The 19,911-nt window shown below is 38.6% G+C and overlaps 3 protein-coding genes across 3 annotated transcripts; 2 read left to right on the top strand and 1 right to left on the bottom strand.

The window, feature by feature from the left end:
* The first annotated feature begins 792 nt into the window (after positions 1-792).
* On the top strand, positions 793-3,646 carry LOC115019073 (beta-crystallin A3-like). Its single transcript, XM_029448411.1, has 6 exons — positions 793-808; positions 2,494-2,555; positions 2,718-2,836; positions 2,963-3,104; positions 3,193-3,335; positions 3,499-3,646. The coding sequence occupies exons 2-6, from the start codon at positions 2,517-2,519 to the stop codon at positions 3,644-3,646; spliced, it is 591 nt and encodes a 196-aa protein (XP_029304271.1). The 5' UTR covers positions 793-808; positions 2,494-2,516.
* Positions 3,647-5,448: 1,802 nt separating this feature from the next.
* Positions 5,449-17,043, top strand: LOC115019188 (Golgi SNAP receptor complex member 1-like). The gene is made up of 9 exons (XM_029448621.1): positions 5,449-5,589; positions 7,063-7,183; positions 7,534-7,609; positions 8,039-8,146; positions 8,261-8,352; positions 10,250-10,324; positions 15,899-15,928; positions 16,182-16,264; positions 16,517-17,043. The coding sequence occupies exons 1-9, from the start codon at positions 5,502-5,504 to the stop codon at positions 16,639-16,641; spliced, it is 798 nt and encodes a 265-aa protein (XP_029304481.1). The 5' UTR covers positions 5,449-5,501; the 3' UTR covers positions 16,642-17,043.
* A 6-nt stretch (positions 17,044-17,049) lies between these two features.
* Positions 17,050-19,256, bottom strand: LOC115019189 (trafficking regulator of GLUT4 1-like). Its single transcript, XM_029448623.1, has 3 exons — positions 18,575-19,256; positions 18,095-18,221; positions 17,050-18,007 (listed from the first exon to the last, which is right to left on the bottom strand). Exons 1-3 carry the CDS (start codon positions 18,974-18,976, stop codon positions 17,994-17,996), a joined length of 543 nt encoding a protein of 180 aa, XP_029304483.1. The 5' UTR covers positions 18,977-19,256; the 3' UTR covers positions 17,050-17,993.
* Positions 19,257-19,911: the final 655 nt, after the last annotated feature.

Below are 19,911 nucleotides of genomic sequence, written 5' to 3'. Positions count from 1 at the left end.
CACACGCACACACACACACACACACACACACACACACACACACACACACACACACACACAAACACGCACATACACACACGCCTGTCCTGTCTCACATTCTGATTTAATCAAACTGATCAGAAATGTGCTCACAAGAATTTTCTTGTTGTGATATTAAGATATGTCCAAATGTCTCTCCCTCTCTGTTGTAGACACAATCATGGAATTACATGGACACACACACACACACACACACATACAACACACACACACACACACACACACACACACACACACACACACACACACACACACACACACACACACACACAGAGTCTGGGCAATGTGCTGACCTCAGTAAGCCATTCCTAAATGATTATTGTGCAGCTAGAGGAGAGAGGAGGGTGTACCTACCAACTATTCTCTGTTTTGTTTGCTCTTTACTTTCCTACTTTATGCAATGAAACAATTGAAAACACACTTTTTGATTAAGATGTTTGGAATAAGAAGTAGTGAAAATGCTTTAAAACGACTTCAACAAAAGTGTGTTTAACAGATGCTTGTGTGCTTACTCGATGGGAGGAATGCATCATACAGATCAATCGAAAGTACAAACAGTAATGAACAGCTCAACTTTGGCTCCTTCCTTCATACAAATTATCACAATATTTTCCCTGTGTAATAATATTTTATTCACGCTGCTGCCTAATTACAGCTCATCGATGTTGATGCCAATGCGCTGCCACTCCTGCCAATCGGGGCCATTGCCCCCTGCTAACCTTCATTGTTGATTCATTCACTTGGAGAGGTTTTCCAAAAATAGCAACAGGTACTTTCATTCACAACTTACAATATAAACCACAAAGTGAAAACAGGACGCAGCATCATATCCTCTGCTGGTGTTCACAGAGAGCATGAAATCAGTTTGGACCGACTGGTTTTTGATAAAAAGATTATATCGTTAAACACCCATCAGACTCGAGATAAAACTCTCAGAGCTTTGACTCTATTGCCAGCACACTTGTCCCTCTTCCATGGATTTCTGCATTTGTTATGATCAATAAAAGAGCCCGATTAGATTTTCCAACATGGCCACCATCTTCTTATTTCACATCCAGTGTTAAAATCATTGATTTAGTTTTTCCTGCCATCAAGAAACTTGGTATTCAAGTTTCAGGAAATTAGATTACCGGTAAAATGCATTTTCAAATGAGTCAACACAGTGTGTAGACAAACAATTGATCTGAGTCTCCTGACAAACACAATGATGATGGCGTGCTACACAAGCATAATGAGCAAAATCACTGGAAGTCAATCCACTGGAGTGCTTTTTAAATGTATTTTTTAATCTTTATTAAGAAATGAAATGGTACAATGTCAGACATCATGACTTCACATGTCATCAAGAAAGACACATGACAGATTAAAATAAACATTTGGGAAATGTAGACGTGATATAATACAATAATACAGATTAAAAAACAAAACATCCTGCCACAAACACCAGTGTACTACACAATAAAGAATGAGGGAAAACTAAATATAAGTTTTGATTACAGACTGATGTTTTTTTACATTTCATATTTTAATGAGTATCAAGTATGTGATCGGTTAAATACATGTAATTATGTAATAATAATAAAAAGATATAACTTTGACTAACTGACTAATGATTGATTAGTGTAGCGCATATGTCTTTATTTGGAGTGTAATGCAAATCTTTCCACGGGTGCCTTTAAAACATGCAGTGAGTGTAAGTGATTATTGAATTCAAAATAAATTAAAACAGTAACATAAAGTGTTTTAACACTGAACTGCAATTTGATAATAGATTCACACACTGGTGGAGAAAGCCCCCCTGTTCCCCCCCAACATATAGATTCACCACAGTGCAGTATAGACGTGTGCCCTCTTTGTGTTCGCATGAATCACCGTGTGTCTGTGTGTTAACCCCTCTGTGGCTCACACAACAAAGCAATGGAGTCCAAAGCAAAGTGCTGACATGAGTCCAGGCGTGCCTCGCCCCCCGGCCCCTGTCACCCTTGGGTGTATATATACCCCCATACACACTATTTCTGCAGACCGTTCAGTGGAACTCTGCGATATACAGTTCACCAGTTTGGGTAGGTAAAACCAGTTAACAATACAGTACAGATTCACAATCTATGGACATGGTGTCAGGGTCTCTAATGCAATATATCAACGAACAACAGGAAGTCTTAATTGGTTGCAGTGAAGACAGGGTGGCTTGTTTATTACCTTTACTGCAAATAAGGGAGTCATTTTTAAAGCAATGGAAAGGAAATAGGAGGCTTATACTGTAGTCTCATGTGGCAAACCTGCAAGTTAATTGTGTAGTCAACAGTAAACAGCGAGGTACAAGCCTTAGAGAATGCTAAAGAGCCAACCACAGTAGCAGACAGGGTATAGAAAAGGTTTTTATTTATTATACAGGTTTGTTTTTTAATGTTTTCTTCCATCAGTGGGCCTGACTGTCTGTGTATTTCCCTACAGGTACTACTGAAAAACAAGACAAAATGGCTCAGACAAACCCCATGCCCATGGGCCCTTGGAAGGTAAGCATATGGTGTACACGCTTAACACTACATTACCAATCAGTTATGGGAGCAGCAAGAAGTTTTAATGCATGATTGGGCACAGTTTCAATTGTAATGCATCTTCTTTTTTTTTTAACTCACCTTCTTTCATCCTTTTGCGTTGTCTTTTGTGTTTTACAGATCACCGTGTACGATCAGGAGTACTTCCAGGGCAGGCGTATGGAGTTCACCGCCAGCTGCCAGAACATCATGGAGTGTAGCATGGAGAACATCCGCTCCCTGAAGATCGAGTGTGGAGCGTACGTTTCCAGAGGGCATTTCCTCACTTTTTGAAATGCTTAACGACAGAAATGAAACTACTTTTTATTACATTCTGAAAGTGTGCTGATTTTGTATTTCCTTGGTTTCTGACTGTCTTCTTGCAGCTGGGTGGGCTACGAGCACTCCAGCTTCTGCGGCCAGCAGTTTGTCCTTGAGAAGGGAGACTACCCTCGCTTTGAGGCCTACAGTGGCAGCAACTCCTACCGCATTGAGAGGATGATCTCCTTCAGGCCCATCTGCTGTGCTGTAGGTTTAACATACAACACAGTAACAGCCCTTAGTTTGCTTTAAACTGAGCTTAATGCTAAACCTCCTTTCTGCTCCTTTTGTACAGAACCACAAGGAGTCCCGCATGACCATCTTCGAGATGGAGAACATGACCGGCCGTCAGTTCGAGCTGTGTGATGACTACCCCTCTCTGCAGGCCATGGGATGGATGAACAACGAGGTTGGATCCATGCACATCCAGAGTGGAGCGTAAGTCAATCGTCATAGTCTTTGAGTAACAAAACACACGCTGGCTGGAAATACTGCACAGGAATCTGACACTTTCATCTACTTACATAACTATTTTGAACGATTTATACTTGATTATTTAAGTGTATGCCTTTAATAAACATGTTCTTGTTTATTCCTGCAGCTTTGTGTGCTACCAGTACCCTGGCTACCGTGGCTACCAGTACATCATGGAGTGTGACTGTCGCGGAGGAGAGTACAAGTGTTACCGTGAGTTTGGCTCCCACTCCCAGACTCCCCAGATTCAGTCCATCAGGAGGATCCAGCACTGAGAAGGGAACACTTTCTTCACACTTCCTTATCTTCTCCTCCTCCTCCTCTTCTCCTTCCTCCTGCACTTCCATCCTTCATTCTCTTCCTCTTCTCCCCCAACCTCCATCTCCCCGGCTCCGTTGGTCCGGCTAGTCAAAGCAGGATCCCGGGCTGGACTTCAGGTGCTTACTGGTGTCAGTTGTTCACAGCACTTTTACATTTTTTAAAGAAACATCACCAACAAAAAGGAAAGATGTAAGAAAGACAGAATATAGGGATGACAGAATTGAGAGAAAAAGCTGAATCAGTGTGAAAGAGATGCTTCATCTGCCGAGGTTGGCTGCAGAACGGTGAGAACACCTCAAAGTTTTTGCTCTTTTTCATCTCCACCATTGATGGCGTCATCGTCATCATCATCATCATAACCATCGTCATTGTCTTCTACATCAACTCGATCACCAGTCTTGCTGTTACTGTGATTTCCATGACTGCCTATGTTTAAGACGATGAATAAAGAGAATGAGCAAAGAAACAGAGAGATTCACAATACGACTGACATGTACCTCAATCATCGTCTTCTTTCTATAATGACACGTTGACACCACTGGTGAGCAGCGAAGCTCAGATGATATCAATCAACCTGCAAAATATGAATTTATTTGGGGTGAATCCCATGAACAAAAAGTCAAGATATGGATGATAAATTAATCTATTTAAAGACAGAGAAAAACAAAACATTAAGGGGCTAAATGCACACAAACTGCACAGGTTTGACTGGTCTTGTTACACTTTATGTGCACTGAATACTAAACCACCTAGACTAAAATTAATTAATGATTACCATTTAAATTTGGAGTTCATACCTCTAAAACTAAGGGTAATAAACTAAGATTGATGAATACACAAAAACTGAGACGTCACGCTTGTGCACAATATGAAAAATGTTTAGTAAGTTTGTCTCTCAATCCTAACTATTAATGTGAAAGATCCAGAAAGGCCTCTCTGGTTAGTCTTATATATACACATAACACTGGAACATTGTCTGACCAGTCTACCAGTAGTGGAAAGTGGCAAAGCTGACTTTTGCACAACTTTGAGGCACTTGCACTTTACTTTAGTGTTTCTAGTGTTTATATTACCCACCATAGCTTTAATTAAAAGTACAGTGTAGAAATAAAATGATTAGAATGACTTAAAATGACTGAATTAGTTAGTGATGCATTAATGTGTTTATCACTAATGTAAAGGGTAATTTGAAGTACTTTATATATTGCCAGGTTGCTTAACCTTTAATAATGTATTAGTTGAGTTAAAATGTGTAGAAAAAATCTATCTGCAAATTAACTAGTAAGTAAATCTGACATATAAATGTAGCAGAGTAAAAGGTACAATATTTTCCTCTGAGATGTAGTGGAGTAGAAGTAGCCTACGAAGTATCATAAAATGGAAATACTCAAGTAAAATACAAGTAGGCCTACTGCAAAATTACTTAATAAGTACGGTACTACTTGAAAAGGCTACATGTAGGCTATTTAGTTTAAGACATGAGCCGTTCTGCCAAATGATTGCTTTAAGTTTTACTTACTTTACTTAGTTTAAGTGCATTTTACTGACAATACTTCTAGGATACTAAGTAGGTAATAAAGAACAGTCATCATCATGGAGCTACGTCAAGGAAAACACTCCACAAACGTTTGTACATCGATGAGTGTATTTCAATCACTAAGCAATAAGCCTAAAAGGCCTCTCTGCTATCGTGTTTCACATTATAACCCTCGGGAGAATAATGATCAGCCTGCTCGCTGAGAGTTATTGATTTGTTTCGGTAAGAGGTACGCCTGCGGCCGGAAACCACCAGAGGACGCTGTGGCTCAAATGAGAATTTGCGACAATTGTTTCTTCTTGACGGCTGATGATGACATGTCAACAACAAACATGGCAACCAGCAGCAACTATTGGGAAGGTAAATTGTATTACAGCATCTAATTTAATACATCTGTCCGCATTTACATCTTTTGTGGTTCTTCACCGAGGCAGGTCAAACACATTTAACATAATCCGTGAGACGTTACGTTAATAAACTTTGTATCCACTCGGATATAACGATACCTTTAGCTGTTTTAAGCTAACCTGTTAGCATGTTTGCGTCGAACTTGATACGTCAACTTTATTAGCCTTTGTAATTTACATTTTTCTATTAGATATGCTATTTGCTCTGATTGCGTAGCCAGTTTTGTTGTTATTGTCCCGTTCTTGTAATAGTAATGTTCCTGATTAAAATGTAAAACAAATAATTAAAAGGCTTTGTGAGTTTTAATTGTGCAACAAGTGTAGCTACGCCTTTCAGCTGACGTTTGTTTAACTCAACTTGGCTGTTTGACCCTCTGCTACCTGTTTGCAGGAAAAATGCCAACAAGTAACGTTAAAACAGTTTCATAGTTTTGTACTAGACTAAAGTCTAGCAGCGTTTACAGTAAAAAGTGTGTGAACATCCTAATGCATTGTTCTATTTAGCTTCTAAATCACATTTGTGCCCAAAGACTATATTTAGTATGATAATGAAAAATGCCACAACATTTGTTCTGATTGTTCTAAACTCTTGACATCTGGTACGGACATACTTTGCGAAAGTATCTAACAGTACAACTTTGAAATATTACATCACATTAAAAACCTTTTTGAAAAATGAGGAACAACTCTAAAATATTTTTTGTTAAATGTCTTCAAATGTTATTTTACACTGCATATGTGTTTACATCCTTGACTTGTTATGAGGTCATAGATACCAAATAGCCTACTTGATTGTCTTTCTTTTAATTTCTTCTTGTAGCACTATATTTATTATTTGGACACATGGGACAAGTGAGAAGAAAAGCTCACTTTTCAGCTAAATAGTTTGATATAGTTTGAAAATATTTTCCGATTTATGAATAGGCAAGCCCAGAGAACAGTTCCATAAAAATATATTTTTTTGAGTTGCAGGCACAAATGGACTAACCTAGCAGAGGTGTCATAAACATTTTTTACCATAAAAAATATTAATTAATCTACAAAATAATGTTATAGCTTTCATGTTTTAATTACTGTCAAGATGTAATCCTTACTGATATGTGCTGTTTCAATCCACAGGGATTGTATAGCTTCTAAAACAGTAAAAAAATAATTCATTCATATCTGGGTCAAATACTCATAACCAGTCTGTCTTGCCATTCTTTGCTTGTATTCCTTATTATGCCATTGCAAGCCAAATGCCATATCTGGCCCAGATCAGTCTGCTATGTGGATTGAATTTTATGATGTGATTTTAATTCTGGTGTCTTTATGATGCATTCTATCTTGCTTTAAGTTTTTCAGATTTTAGTTTCAGTTTCCAGTATTTCTTTTTGGTCAAGTATGGAATGTCTGCTTCCATGATGAAATGTTTGTCTTCACTCAGATTTGCGTAAACAGGCCAGACAGCTGGAGAATGAGCTGGATCTCAAGCTGGTCTCCTTCAGTAAGCTCTGCACCAGCTACAGCAGCAGCAGCAAGCAGGACCAGCGGACAAGAGACAGCAGGTCAACTGCACACTCCTCATTTCATCTTGACAATGTGGACTCTGACTTTCGCTAACCATGGATATAGAATTTAATAGAATTACTACGATTTTTATTTTTTATTCAACAAGGCATTTTATTTACATTTCTACTGATAATAACTGAACGCACAATCTTTGAGTAATACATTATGATAAGTATTTTTAACTATTACCAATTTAATGTGTGTACCTTTTAATAGGCAACATAATATCATAAACACAGTGTTTTGTGCTCTTAAAAAACTGTATTTTTTTTATAGTTCAAATGACAACAAATGTTTTAGCTTGCATTTGTACTTTAGCATCCTTTCCCTTTTATTCTTAAATCAGGTCTGATTGTGTCGGCTCGTCTCAAGACAATATGCTCGTAGCCATGACTACTGAGCTGGAGCAGCTATTGGCCAGCGTAAGTCAAATACCACACACATATGGTCGCTAACAGCTATAGTTGAAGGGGTTTTCGGGTCCTCTTCAGAAGCAGCTATTGAAGGCTCAAGGCCATGGGATGGAATTGATTTATAATCCGTGGTCTCCAATAAAAAATAAAAGTGAGCAGCCAAACAAAGCTGATTGTGTCATCCTGTGTTTTTATATGTAGTGAGAACTACAGTTTCTTTTACAGGTTGTACAGACTTAGATTAGAATTGATGGTTATGCTTATTATAATGCATTCATGTTTACTTTGAAATTCATTTTTTATTGTAGTCTGGTATTCTAAATGATAATCTTGCAGAGTTATTCAGATATTACTGAGTTGTTTTAAGATCACTTACCCTGCAAACTCATTGTTTTTATGGCTACTTGGTTTAAAATGTTTTTACTTTTTGTTTTGCAGCTTTCAGCAGTCAATGACAAGATGGCCGAATACACAAATAGTCCGGGGGCTTCATCGCATAACACTGCATTGATGCACACCTTACAGAGACACAGAGACATTTTACAGGTGCATACAATTACTTCACCTTCTTGCATTAGGTACTTTCTCATGCTGAAACGGGATTTCTTAAGAAAATAACATATATTTTTGCTTTATTTTGGCTTTTGTTTGATCCCATAGGACTATACTCAAGAGTTCCACAAAACCAAAAGCAACTTCTTCAGCCTGCGAGAGCGAGAGGACCTGCTGGGATCTGTTCACAGAGACATCGAGTAAGCACCTTCATAAATCTCTTGACAATAAAATATATTGTGTGTATATTTAGCAAATGCAACCTTATTTTCCAATGCATTAAAATAGCTTGTTTTATCCAAGCAACAGTCCAAAGTAACAATATTTTCAATATGCTATGGTAGAAGACCTACAAATATTAACATTTTAAAGTTGGAGCCAGTGGAGATATTTGCTGTTTTTTCCTCTTAAAATTAGTTAAGCAAATTTGTTGTTGTTGCAAATACATTTTTTCATCAACCAACTAATTAAACTGATTATTTCAACTCTAAATGTGTTTAAAATGATTGTAAAAGTATTGTAATGAAGCTCTGGCAAATAGAACATTAATGTCAACAGGATAGATAATAGAAATGATATTCTATCTACGGTATCTTTTTAATTGTAAGTCATTCTTTTTTTAATTTTTATAAAGTTTTTAAGTGTCCCAACTTTGTGGAAGTGCAATACTAAATCACAGGAATACTCTCTTTAGTCTACTTTATCTTGGCACTGCCGATCTTTCCTACTTGGTTCCTTCCATCCCTGTTTTTTCTCTATACTATTTGTTACATTTTCATCTTCCCTTCTTTTCCTTCCTTTCTTTATGCTCTTCCTTCCCTTTTCCCTCCTGCTCTGTGGACGTTTGCTATGTTATCCTTAACCAGGAGGAGGCAGAAATGTCCAGTTTGTTGCTGCATTCCCCCACCCTTTGATGATCTTCATTCCTCATATCACGTTTCATCCTCTAATGAGAGGCACCTCCTCTTATCATCCGGTCTATTCTCTCTCTCTATCTCTCTCTTTTTGTCTGTATCTCCTGTATCTCTCTATCTGTGTCTGTATCTCTCTCTTTCTCTGGGGATATCTTTCCTAAGTGCCGTCTACAGTAAATCAAACCACAAGGCTTTCATTCAGCCCAAACCGAGGGAGAGTGCTTACATCTGGCCGTCCTGATACAGAGGAAATGCTTTATCAGGAGAGGAGAGGGAGAGCAAGACAGTCAGACAGAGAGGAAGAGTGAGATAAAGTTGTCTTGATCTTATGTTGACCGATTGCAACAATCCTGAGAGTCCATTTTAATCATTCTCATCGAGGTGAGAGGTATGTAGAAACAGTGAAGGGAGGGGGGGGCAACAGAAGAGATAATGGATGATGAATTGATGATCAGTCCAAACAAGGAGGGTGTAAATAAGAGATGGACGACTGAGCTGTGGGTTAAGCAGAGCTAATTACTTAAAAGCCTTAAAGCAGAAAGTTCATGATCAGCATCCAGGCATCAGTTAATAGGAGGGAGTGAAACAACTCTTTCAGGCCAAAGCAAAGACCGGGGAGAAACCTGTTCCTTACTACTTCTGTTGGCCAAGCTGCTTAAAGGGTAATGTGTAGCATTAGGTTTTTCATGAAGCACCAACATAACAAGCCAGATCTCATGGGGGATTCATACATATTGGAATGAAGATAAATGCTTTTTCCTTTTTGATAGGTATGAACAATGTGCTGTTATTAGTGTGAGCTCAGCCACGGTGACTTAAAGTTAAAAGTTAAATTCGGCCATATTTGTTATTTGACTAAAATATGAGTACATTTTAATATAGAGAGAAATAGACCCTTCACATTTAAGGATATGATATGAATAATTACTGTTGAACTCAATATTCAATAACATGTTTATGACAATTTGGAATTTTCAGACCCAACTTTTGAGGAGGTTGTTGGCAAAATGTCTAAACAGCTATTGGATGGATTGCCGTTAAATGAGCTACACACATTAATTCCCCCCACAGGATGAATTGTAATATCGTTGGTGATTGCTTGACTTTTCATCTAAAGCCATTATACGGACAAAATCCTTTAACCATCATTTAATGTTCCTCTCTCTTCGGTTCTCTTACTCAGGTCCTACAAGAGCAGCACAGGAGTGAATAACAGAAGGACTGAGCTCTTCCTCAAGGAACATGAACATCTCAGAAGGTAAGAGAGATTTCTACTTTTTACTCTAGTTAGAAACAATGGAATAGAAGGCAGAGTGTGACGTTTATGCTCTATGATGTAGTGCCCCCCCCCCCCCCCCCCCATGACAATGACTCCAATGGGATCAGTGCACCTTAGGGAGAACCAGCAGACTGAAAAAGATTCACATAAAACGCTTTACATACAAGTCTTCAGAAAGGTGTGTGTGTGTGTGTGTGTGTGTGTGTGTGTGTGTGTGTGTGTGTGTGTGTGTGTGTGTGTGTGTGTGTGTGTGTGTGTGTGTGTGTGTGTGTGTGTGTGTGTGTGTGGCTGATGATAATGCTGAGGTGGACTACAGTAAAAAATGGATCCCATTTTGTTCAGCTTTATTTTAGCCGATATTGATCTATTAAAATATGCCCGGGTCAGCGAGGACATCTCTGGTTTTTAGGTGTCTTAGTAAGATATGGGGCCACCACAAGCCTCCAGAACGACTCCTTTACTGCGTGTTATACATTCTTCAAGTCTATAAACTCTACTAGATGGATGGAGACCATTCTACCAAAATATATTCCCGCATTTGGTTTTGTGACGATGATGGTGGAGACTCTACCACTTCTAAAATCTCCCATAGTTGTTCAGTCGGGTTGAAATCTGGTGACAACATATGATTCACGTGATTTTTATACTCCTCAAACCATTCAGTGATGTTGTTCTGCACTGTATGGAAGCATCTGCATTAGTCATGTTTCTCTCCTGTATTAATGTTTTGTTCTTGAATTTGTGATCCGTTTATCTCTCTGTACTTTGACTATATTTGTAGCAGCGGCTGCAGGGAGGACAATGACGGTCAGTCGTTCTGCCACTTTGGTCCAGACTGAATAATCTGCATTATTGAATAGATTAAAATCTGATTTTGTACAGACATTCAGTCCTTAGAGGATGAATCCTAATGACTTTTCTTATCGGGAGAAATTATCAAGTCATTTGGTTTTTTTTGCCCAATACTTTGGTTTATAATCATATATCATAGATGTATTCTCTTTATCCACTGAGCTACTAAACACCTTTATTTACACTTTATATAAACAGAATTGTACACTTGACTGTATCACTTACAGTAAAACTGTCCCAGTAACCAGCAGTGAGTTAAGATTTGGACTGTCGGTGTAAAGCAATCCATGAAACTGATTTATCCTGCATTATGTCATCTTCACTCAGATTACCATATATATAAAATAATTAACTTTGGAGTAAATACAGTGGCATTTTAAGCAATACCAGAGATGTTCTTTCTGCGTATACATTACGTCTTTACAGCTATGTTTACTGTATAATTATTATGCTTTTTCACACTACACTTACTTACTAATTATTAAATAATATGTTGTTATTTGTCAAAGATAAACTGTCCAAAATAGTTCAATAAAGACAATTAAACATTTCTCTATATACCTTAAGTATTTTAAAACTTACAAAGTATTTAAGAAATGTAAAACTTGTACTTTAACACATCCAAACGGTGTCCCTGTGACAACCAAAACATGTACACTTGTACATTATTTGATGTTAATATTGTTCCCTGCGCCAAAGCCTCCTGCGTTTGATGCGTTGCCAATAATAATTCAACTCCTTTTCCACCTGTCGATTTTACAAAGAAAAATAAATAGAATAAAATCACATAAACTGCTAATCTTACATCGGTAGTGTACAGAGCCATCAGTCAGAAATAATGAAAGTGCCCGCTACAAGCACCTCCCCAGGACCCACCGCTCACGTTGCAGTTGTGTCCCGCTGATTTATGATTTATTTTGCTGTTGTCAAAACTTCCCTCAGAGTAAATATAATATAGATAAGTGTGTGTTTTTGTGAAGGATACAAACACTTCAGGTGTATTTACTTAAGTTATTTGAGTTAACTATCTCGAAGTTCAAGTTGCTTTAAATAAAGCGGCTTATTTGAATGAAACTATTAAAGCCATGAATAGATTTTTATTTATTTATTTTATATTATCCGCCTCGCAAGCTTCTTTTAGAATTGTTTAACTTGCCCACTATCAATTACGTCCGTACTGTAGGTTTGGATATAGCCCCACCTTGCTGCCATAATACACCCTTTCACTAGCCTGATAATTAGACTGAATTGCCATTTCCTCTCACTTTATTATTCACTTCTTTCTATTTAAAATAATACTACTGTAATACTCGAAGATGTCGGCGGCGATTCAGAGCTCTAGAACCTGCTTCCCCTATTCAAACCCACCTCACTGAATTTCTTAACGGACACGGTGTCGTAATTTGCGATCTAGTTCAAGTCCAAATGAATACAATCCTGTGTAGTGTTAAGCTTCTGCTTAAATAAACATGATTTGTATCCAACTCTACAATCATTTTACACTTATTAGAACATTTAAATGTATTACTTTTGTTTCAAAATCAAGACTAAGCCCCACTAGTGCTGAGCTAAATGCTAACATCAGCCTGTAAACATGCTCACAACGCTGATGTTCAGTAGGTATAATGTTTTGTTTGTATGAATGTTTGTAGAAGTCGACTCGTTTCAGTCTGGCTGTTCTCACAGGCATAGAGAGGAAATCTCATTTTTGGTTTTGTTGGATTGTATGTCAGCGTTTGATCACAGGATCCTCATTGATACACTCAGGCTGGTCTCTCTGAAGCCGGTTGTACTGCCGTTGCTTTATGTCCTACTCATTAAACACTTTCAGTAGATGATTAGATGTCTGATGTTTTGATTAGTCAAACTTCTAACATGCACAAAACAAAAATATGAAATCAAATATGCTCCCATGTTTCACAAGTTGACAGCAAAGATCTAAGACTTTTCCCACGAGGTTCATCCGTCTCTAAAGTGCGGTCAACTTCAAACGAAGAGAAAAGGTCATATGTGTTTCCTTTGCAAAAAAACTAAACAATGCAAAGAAAGAAAAATGAATCTGATTTCAAAGCATGAATTTATCATCAGTTAGTGATTGTTGTTGTTGTTGTTGTTGTCATTTTTAGCTGAGTGGTTCATGATCTGTGGAAGAGCAACTTCCTTAGAGAGAAGAAAAACGGAGAAGGGAGAGTGGGATAGAATAAAACGTTAATCATAAACAACTGATGCATTACCAGAAATGATCAACAAACACAAACATGTGCACACGCACACATTAATACTGCGTCCTATGTGACCAGTACATCTGTGCTCTTACCGCAGCTAATGTTGAACCTATTGTTCCTGAGTTGTTACCAACAGTAACATTACTGACTTTGCCAACATTGGACTCGTCCTGTTGAAATACCAGGAATGTAAGAAATTGAAAACAGTTAATCATGTTCAGATATGTGCTCCAATATAAGCTCTGAAACATAAGTAACAGTGTTTGCCCTACCATTGTCTTGGCAGGGCGCACCACGCACGCGCACGCAATCTCCCCGTGCCACGCACGCGCACGCAATCTCCCCGCGCCGCGCACGCAATCTCCCCGTGCCACGCACACGCACGCCCCTCACACTGAGTCATGAATACAAAAGAAACTACCCAGATGTGTTAAAGCAGAACAGTCCTGCAACACGTGTGTCGCAGGACTGTTCTGCTTTAACACATCTGGGACACAGCAGCAGCTTCATGTGTAACATGATGACACGTGTAGAGTCTGAGATGGTTGATTTGAAGACGTAACATTTTTTGCTTTGTCAGTTAATCTATACAGGTGAGAATCTGGGTCGTATTTCATGAGAGGATTTATTGATTCAGTTTATGCCCTCATTTCCTCGGAATCTAAAAGGGTTGAGAGAGTGTTTTGTTTAACAGAGTTACACCAAAACATTTTTCAAAAGCCACCTCTTCGTTGCTCCGCCAGAAGATGCATATTCAGCAATTTCTTGGAAAACATGCTGAGATTCAGTTCTGTGTTTTGAACGCGATGGAGATTTGATACTTGCGTCAGTGGCAGTGTGGTAAGAATATCCATGTGTTGTAATTAGAGCTGCAACAATTAGGGGGAGTAATCAATTAGGCGATCGACAAAAAAAAGAATCGTCAGCTATTTTGATAATCGAAAGATACTTAAAGTAACTTTATGAAAGAATGTCCGAAACTGCTGTTTTATATGACATTACACTGAATGCCTTTGGGTTGCAGACTGACAAAACAAGACATTTAAAGACATTAACTTGGACTTTTCACTATTTTCTGACATTTTATTGACCAATCAATTAATCTAGACAGTCCTGGTGTGTTTCACTTTGTTTTGTCAATTTATTACAAATGCTTATTTAGCAAAGTTTTGTTTTACTTTACTTGTAAAGCTTTACAGTTATGGAAAAAAAAACCCATATAAGACAACCACGTACAAACGTTTGCTCTCAGTCCAGCCCACGGTCACATCATCCGACAGGTTAAATGTTTTTTACAATTGACTTTTGAAGCTTTAAACGTTGAACTGTTGCAGAAGTGTCACCGTCCAGCACTGTCGGCCGATACAAACCAAGGTTTACAATCGGCGGTCGGACCACTTTGTGAAGTTGGAGAGTAGTTTTGTGTAGAACGTTTGTAACTTAGTAAAGAAAGAAAAGATAAAGGAGCACAAACGAAAGCAAGAAGCTGCCTCGCCTGTAGAGAATAGAGAGAAAAGGCAGCGGACAGCAGTAGATGGATAGTGGGAGAGGTGGACTGATAGATGAGGAGGAAGTATAAAGCGCAGTATTGATTTTTGGTCTCCAGTGGAGTCGGCCAGGATGCTGACCTTATATGGTCTGCTCAGCTCTGACTGAACACTTCATTTTTCTCTCTGTCACTTATCTCAGCAGCTAATGGCAGCTGATGTAAACCTCCTGTGTGAGTTCAGTGTCCGTTCTGCTTTTATACACCTAAAACAAACACCACGGTGGATCAGGTTACCATCCTGAAACGTATACAGCTATGTCTTCCCTGCAGTTTAATACCTAATATTTCACTTTTGTGATGGGTCGTGTTGATTAAGAGAGAATGTGTGGATGTACAGTTATCATTTAGAGTCTGTGGTGTGGGCTTTGTTTTGTTGAGTTATTATAAATGCTCATTTAGTAAAGTTTTACTTTTCTTACTTGTAAAGCGGTGTAATTAGCTACACGTGCACAAACGTTTGCTTTCAACCCAGCCTACTGTCACACTGCAGAACTGAATGGAAAATAAGATAGATATCTGAATTCTTTGGGGTTTGTTTGTTTCTACACTTTTCAGTGTGTTTGTGTTACATTTAGTTGTTTTTTGGCATTTTGTAATGTATGCATGGCAGTATGTAAGTGTATGGTTGTGTATGTCTGAGTATACATGCTTGGTGTGTATATAGATAACTGTATAGAAGTTATAATTTGATGTACTATCATGTATATATATATTTATTTGAAATTATTAATGTAATTCTGTTCCTGTAACTTTAAGCATGAATGCTAATAAACTCAAATGAATGTTGGACAGAAAATTATTCCTTAAATGATGGTACTTTTTAAATGGTTTTAGGTCGTGTACATTGTTGTACAAACTTAGTAATGAAGGTTTTTCAGTTAAATTGACTTTCTTTTTCTCCCCCCCCCCCCGGTTTCATGTTCACAGCTCTGATAGTCTTATTGACAATGCAATAAGGTAAGCTTTATTGCTCTGTTCACTCTCCTCCCTTCTCCTTTTACTCTCACACACACACACACACACACACACACACACACACACACACACACACACACACTCAGAGCGTATTCAGATCTATTAATACAGACCATCATGCCTGCCTACTTTTAAGCGCCTCAGCTGAAACATTAAACTTAAAGTGATGCTGTGAAGACGGATGTGTGCTTCTTTTCCGACCAACTAATCCCTCATGGTTTCTTCTCCCATCCAGTATCGCCATGGCTACCAAAGAGAACATCACATTTCAGCGTGGGATACTGAAGTCCATTCAAACCAGGGTCACAACTCTGGCCAGTATCCTTTAATCATTTTAACAATTCATCATTTGTGCTCCTTTTCTCTTCACCTGACGTCCTTTATTTGTATTTTCTCTGAACCTGGTATGACAGATGGTAGACTTGAGACACCATTAAGCTCCATTTATTCCTCTTCCTGGTGGCGCTGATGTGTTTTCCCTGCTGCTTTCTGTCTCTCACTCACTGTGCGATAGGGAAGGCCCACTTGGGTCATAATTATTTTCCTTCACCACACTTCCCCACCCCTCAGATCGTTTCCCCACCATCAACAGTCTCATCCAGAAAATCAATTTGCGCAAGAGGCGGGACTCTTTAATTCTAGGCGGGGTGATTGGCGTCTGCACCATACTCCTGTTGCTCTACACTTTCCACTGATTTGCTGATCAACCGACGGACCTTTATTTCTTTAAGAATAAAGAATATTCATTGCATCTCAAGACATTTTAAATGTTTTCATATTGCAAATTCCTCCCCTGAAAACAGCAGTTTATAGAGTTAAGAAGGGATTTTATCTTGAAAAGAAAAATATATCACATAAAAAAAAAAAAGTCTTAATTGAAATTGTTTCAACTGTCAGATTGGAGAATTTATTTATTTTTGGAATTTTGAAAACATTTCCATCTTGGAAGTTATATATATCGCTGCTTATATCCTGTTGTAATTTTAACTCTTTATAAATGTATGTGTGTACTTTTGTGTACTGTTATCAATGTTACTGATGTCATACTTCTTTATATTGAATTGGCAGCGCTTATAAAATAAAGGTGATGAGCTCACTTTCAAGTTTGTCATGCTCATTCAAGTTTATTTCCGACATGCAGAACTATGGCACAGTAAACCAGTCATACAGTATAAATGTATAAACATCAACATCAGAGTGCCAGGAACAGTGCATACAGGGAGAACAACCCCATTCATATCTTGCAGTATATTGTGAACGTAATGAGGTGCAGAGATCCAGGCAGGTCAGTAGAGTCCGAACAGGAATCAGTTTATCATACTAGCACGCAAAGCAAGATATCACACTATGACTGTAGTAGAGCGTTGTCGTGATGAACGTACATGAGTTGTATGTAAACAGTGTATGAAATCAGTATATACATCTTCCCACAGTCGGTACGTACTGTGTTGCAAATGTTAAGAGAAACAGGGCAGGCAGTGGCGGCATTACAGACTAGAGGTGCACTGATGCCTTTTTGTTTTTGACCCCAAGAGGTTATATTTATTTATCTTCACATCACGTACAAATCTTATCGTAAGTGTTGGTTTTTTTTTTGATGATGATGGTATCTTTCGTCTTCTTTAGTCTTATTTAATGATGACATTTTTTTTTTTATAAGCAAAATGCAATACCATCCAATTACCTCAGTGCACCACTAGTTCGGACTGTGAGTAGTTACACTTAGTCCACAGCATGTGCTGTCTGATGATCTGACACTACAACTGTGTGCAGCCTTCATTTTCCTCCCTTTGTTCCTGAGTTTGTGGGGTTATTTATTGGACATGAGTGTTGCCGGAAAAAGAGACACAACCTGCGACTTCTTTCCTTTTTCTCTCTTGCGTCCATAGCAGAAAAAACATTACGTTTTACATAAAAGTCTCTTCAGCTTGTTTCCAACTCAGATTTTGTGCTTTTTCCATTTTCAAAACGACATTCCTCCTCCTCTTCCTCTCTTCTGTGCAAATTTGAGATCAGATGTTAAATGTTACTCCGTCCATCCCCCAGTTCACATCTGGAGCTCTGAGAATTGGAGAAAAGAGAACATTAAGATACACAGCCTTTTACTTAAAGCCATTTCTGTGTTTGTTTTATGTGTTTCTTCTATACCTAATGTTAACACTAAGAAGATGATGACAGCCACACCCAGCAGTATCGACAGAAAGCTGAGCAGCATAGACAGACGGCCATACTTCTTAGCTCCTTCAATATCTCCTGTATGTAGAACAGACCTCGACTAATGGGAAAGGAAAGAAGGGAAGGGGGTGATAAATAATTAATTATTTAAAAGCAAAAGAAGAAAAACACCTGTAGTGTTTGAAAAGCTTTCATCTGTATGTAGAATATACCCAAGCATCTGATACACAGACATAATAATAATTATAATTATAAGAATAATAAGAATAATAAGAATAATGATGATAATAATGATAATAATAATGACAATAATAATAATAATGATAATAATAATAATGATAATAATAATGACAATAATAATGACAATAATAATGATAATAATAATAATAATAATGATAATAATAATGACAATAATAATAGTAATCTACTTGTAAAATTGTAAATGTAACTCACCACATGTGCATACCACAAGGCATATATGTTGAGCGGCCAGGCGGGGCAGAGACAAGACAGCACGGCGAGCCAGAGGTAACTTGGGGGTGCGGACCCGGGAGGCACCGGGGAGGGCAGCTGGCCCAGGCTGAGACGGGACAAGGATCTGGGTGGGGTCGCCAGCTGCCCGATGGAGCCCGATTTCAGCGGTGATCTGTGTCCATTCTGATCCGCATCCAGGGACCGGACGCTCCCTCTGATGATGAGGGAGAAGGAGTCGGACTGTTTGATGTTGTTCTGCCCGATGGGCTCGGTGGTCGCGGTGCTTAGCAGCTTCTCCGTGTCCTGGAAGTCGGTGGGATTGGAAACTTCCCTCTCACCGAGGGCGCTTTTCTCAAAGGCAGCGTCCGTGTTGATAGCCATCACTGAAAAATAAGAAATCTCCAAGTCTTGGTGTCTGTCTGACCGAGCCGCTTTCCTGTGGATGGAGATGCTGAAGAGTCGTCCTTCAGATGTTCTCCATTGGGGATCATTAGATTAAATATTATAAATTCAGAGAGCCTAATACCTTCACGGCAAACTATTTAATTAAGCAGTCTAACTCCATCAACAATGTTTATATTGATGAGCGAGATGTTATTGATGTCAGAGTCCCTCTCGCGTTTAGTTGGTGGTGAGTGTCCGGACGCGTGCCTTGCCTTTTACCCCCCTCTATTATGTAGTGATGTATTACCGCATCCCTTACATCTCCACAGCACATCCCCAGTGTCTGAGGCCTACTTATGCGCCGGGCGAGGCGTGTGACAATGCAAAAACAACAATTAAACCTCTTCTGAAGTGAACACACGCGGTGCGTAAAAGCTTTCCATTTACGCGCGGGGCGGGCATCAGTTGGATCAGCATGTAGGACACCGCACAGGGTGTGTGAGGCAGAGTGAGGTGGACTGTATGAAACACATGCACGCCCTGTTAACTCGGGTCCTTCTGTAAAGTCATATTCTTAAGGCGTTTAACTTGTTTCAGGTATTCAAACTTCACAAGGTGTTCCATAAAACTTTCTCGCTCCTTAAATCTTTTCTCAGATCCCCTTCATATGTAAAAGTAGCAGTACTGCAATAACACAAACTATTTCAAGTAAAAGACTGTCACTTGTGTGAAATTATGTATTAGCAAAATGTACTTCAATTATCAAAAGTAAAAGTGCTAATTATGTGGTACAGTGATGTATATTAGCATATCAGATTATTATTACTGATTGTTGTAGCTACTTTTAAGGAGGCCTACATTATTTACGGTTGGTTAGTTTAAAATACAACAGGATGTCATACTTTATAGACTCATCAAAGGTTTTGTAAAAT

This window comes from Cottoperca gobio, chromosome 14, assembly GCF_900634415.1.
Source record: "Cottoperca gobio chromosome 14, fCotGob3.1, whole genome shotgun sequence".
NCBI classification, from domain to species: Eukaryota; Metazoa; Chordata; class Actinopteri; order Perciformes; family Bovichtidae; genus Cottoperca; species Cottoperca gobio.
The sequence above is the reverse complement of the archived record's forward strand: the minus strand, read 5'-3'. Positions and strand labels throughout refer to the sequence as shown.

What these genes read in the sequence shown, in the direction of transcription:
- LOC115019188 (XM_029448621.1), top strand. Translation starts at nt 5,502, where the DNA reads ATGAGAATTTGCGACAATTGTTTCTTCTTGACGGCTGATGATGACATG. An exon ending in CAGCGGACAAGAGACAGCAG is followed by an intron (nt 7,184 to 7,533) that starts GTCAACTGCACA and finishes TTCTTAAATCAG; the next exon opens with GTCTGATTGTGTCGGCTCGT. An exon ending in GAACATGAACATCTCAGAAG is followed by an intron (nt 10,325 to 15,898) that starts GTAAGAGAGATT and finishes TCATGTTCACAG; the next exon opens with CTCTGATAGTCTTATTGACA.
- LOC115019189 (XM_029448623.1), bottom strand. Translation starts at nt 18,976, where the DNA reads ATGGCTATCAACACGGACGCTGCCTTTGAGAAAAGCGCCCTCGGTGAG. An exon ending in CCTTGTGGTATGCACATGTG is followed by an intron (nt 18,222 to 18,574) that starts GTGAGTTACATT and finishes CTTTCCCATTAG; the next exon opens with TCGAGGTCTGTTCTACATAC.
- LOC115019073 (XM_029448411.1), top strand. Translation starts at nt 2,517, where the DNA reads ATGGCTCAGACAAACCCCATGCCCATGGGCCCTTGGAAG. An exon ending in TGCCCATGGGCCCTTGGAAG is followed by an intron (nt 2,556 to 2,717) that starts GTAAGCATATGG and finishes TGTGTTTTACAG; the next exon opens with ATCACCGTGTACGATCAGGA. An exon ending in ATGCACATCCAGAGTGGAGC is followed by an intron (nt 3,336 to 3,498) that starts GTAAGTCAATCG and finishes TTATTCCTGCAG; the next exon opens with CTTTGTGTGCTACCAGTACC.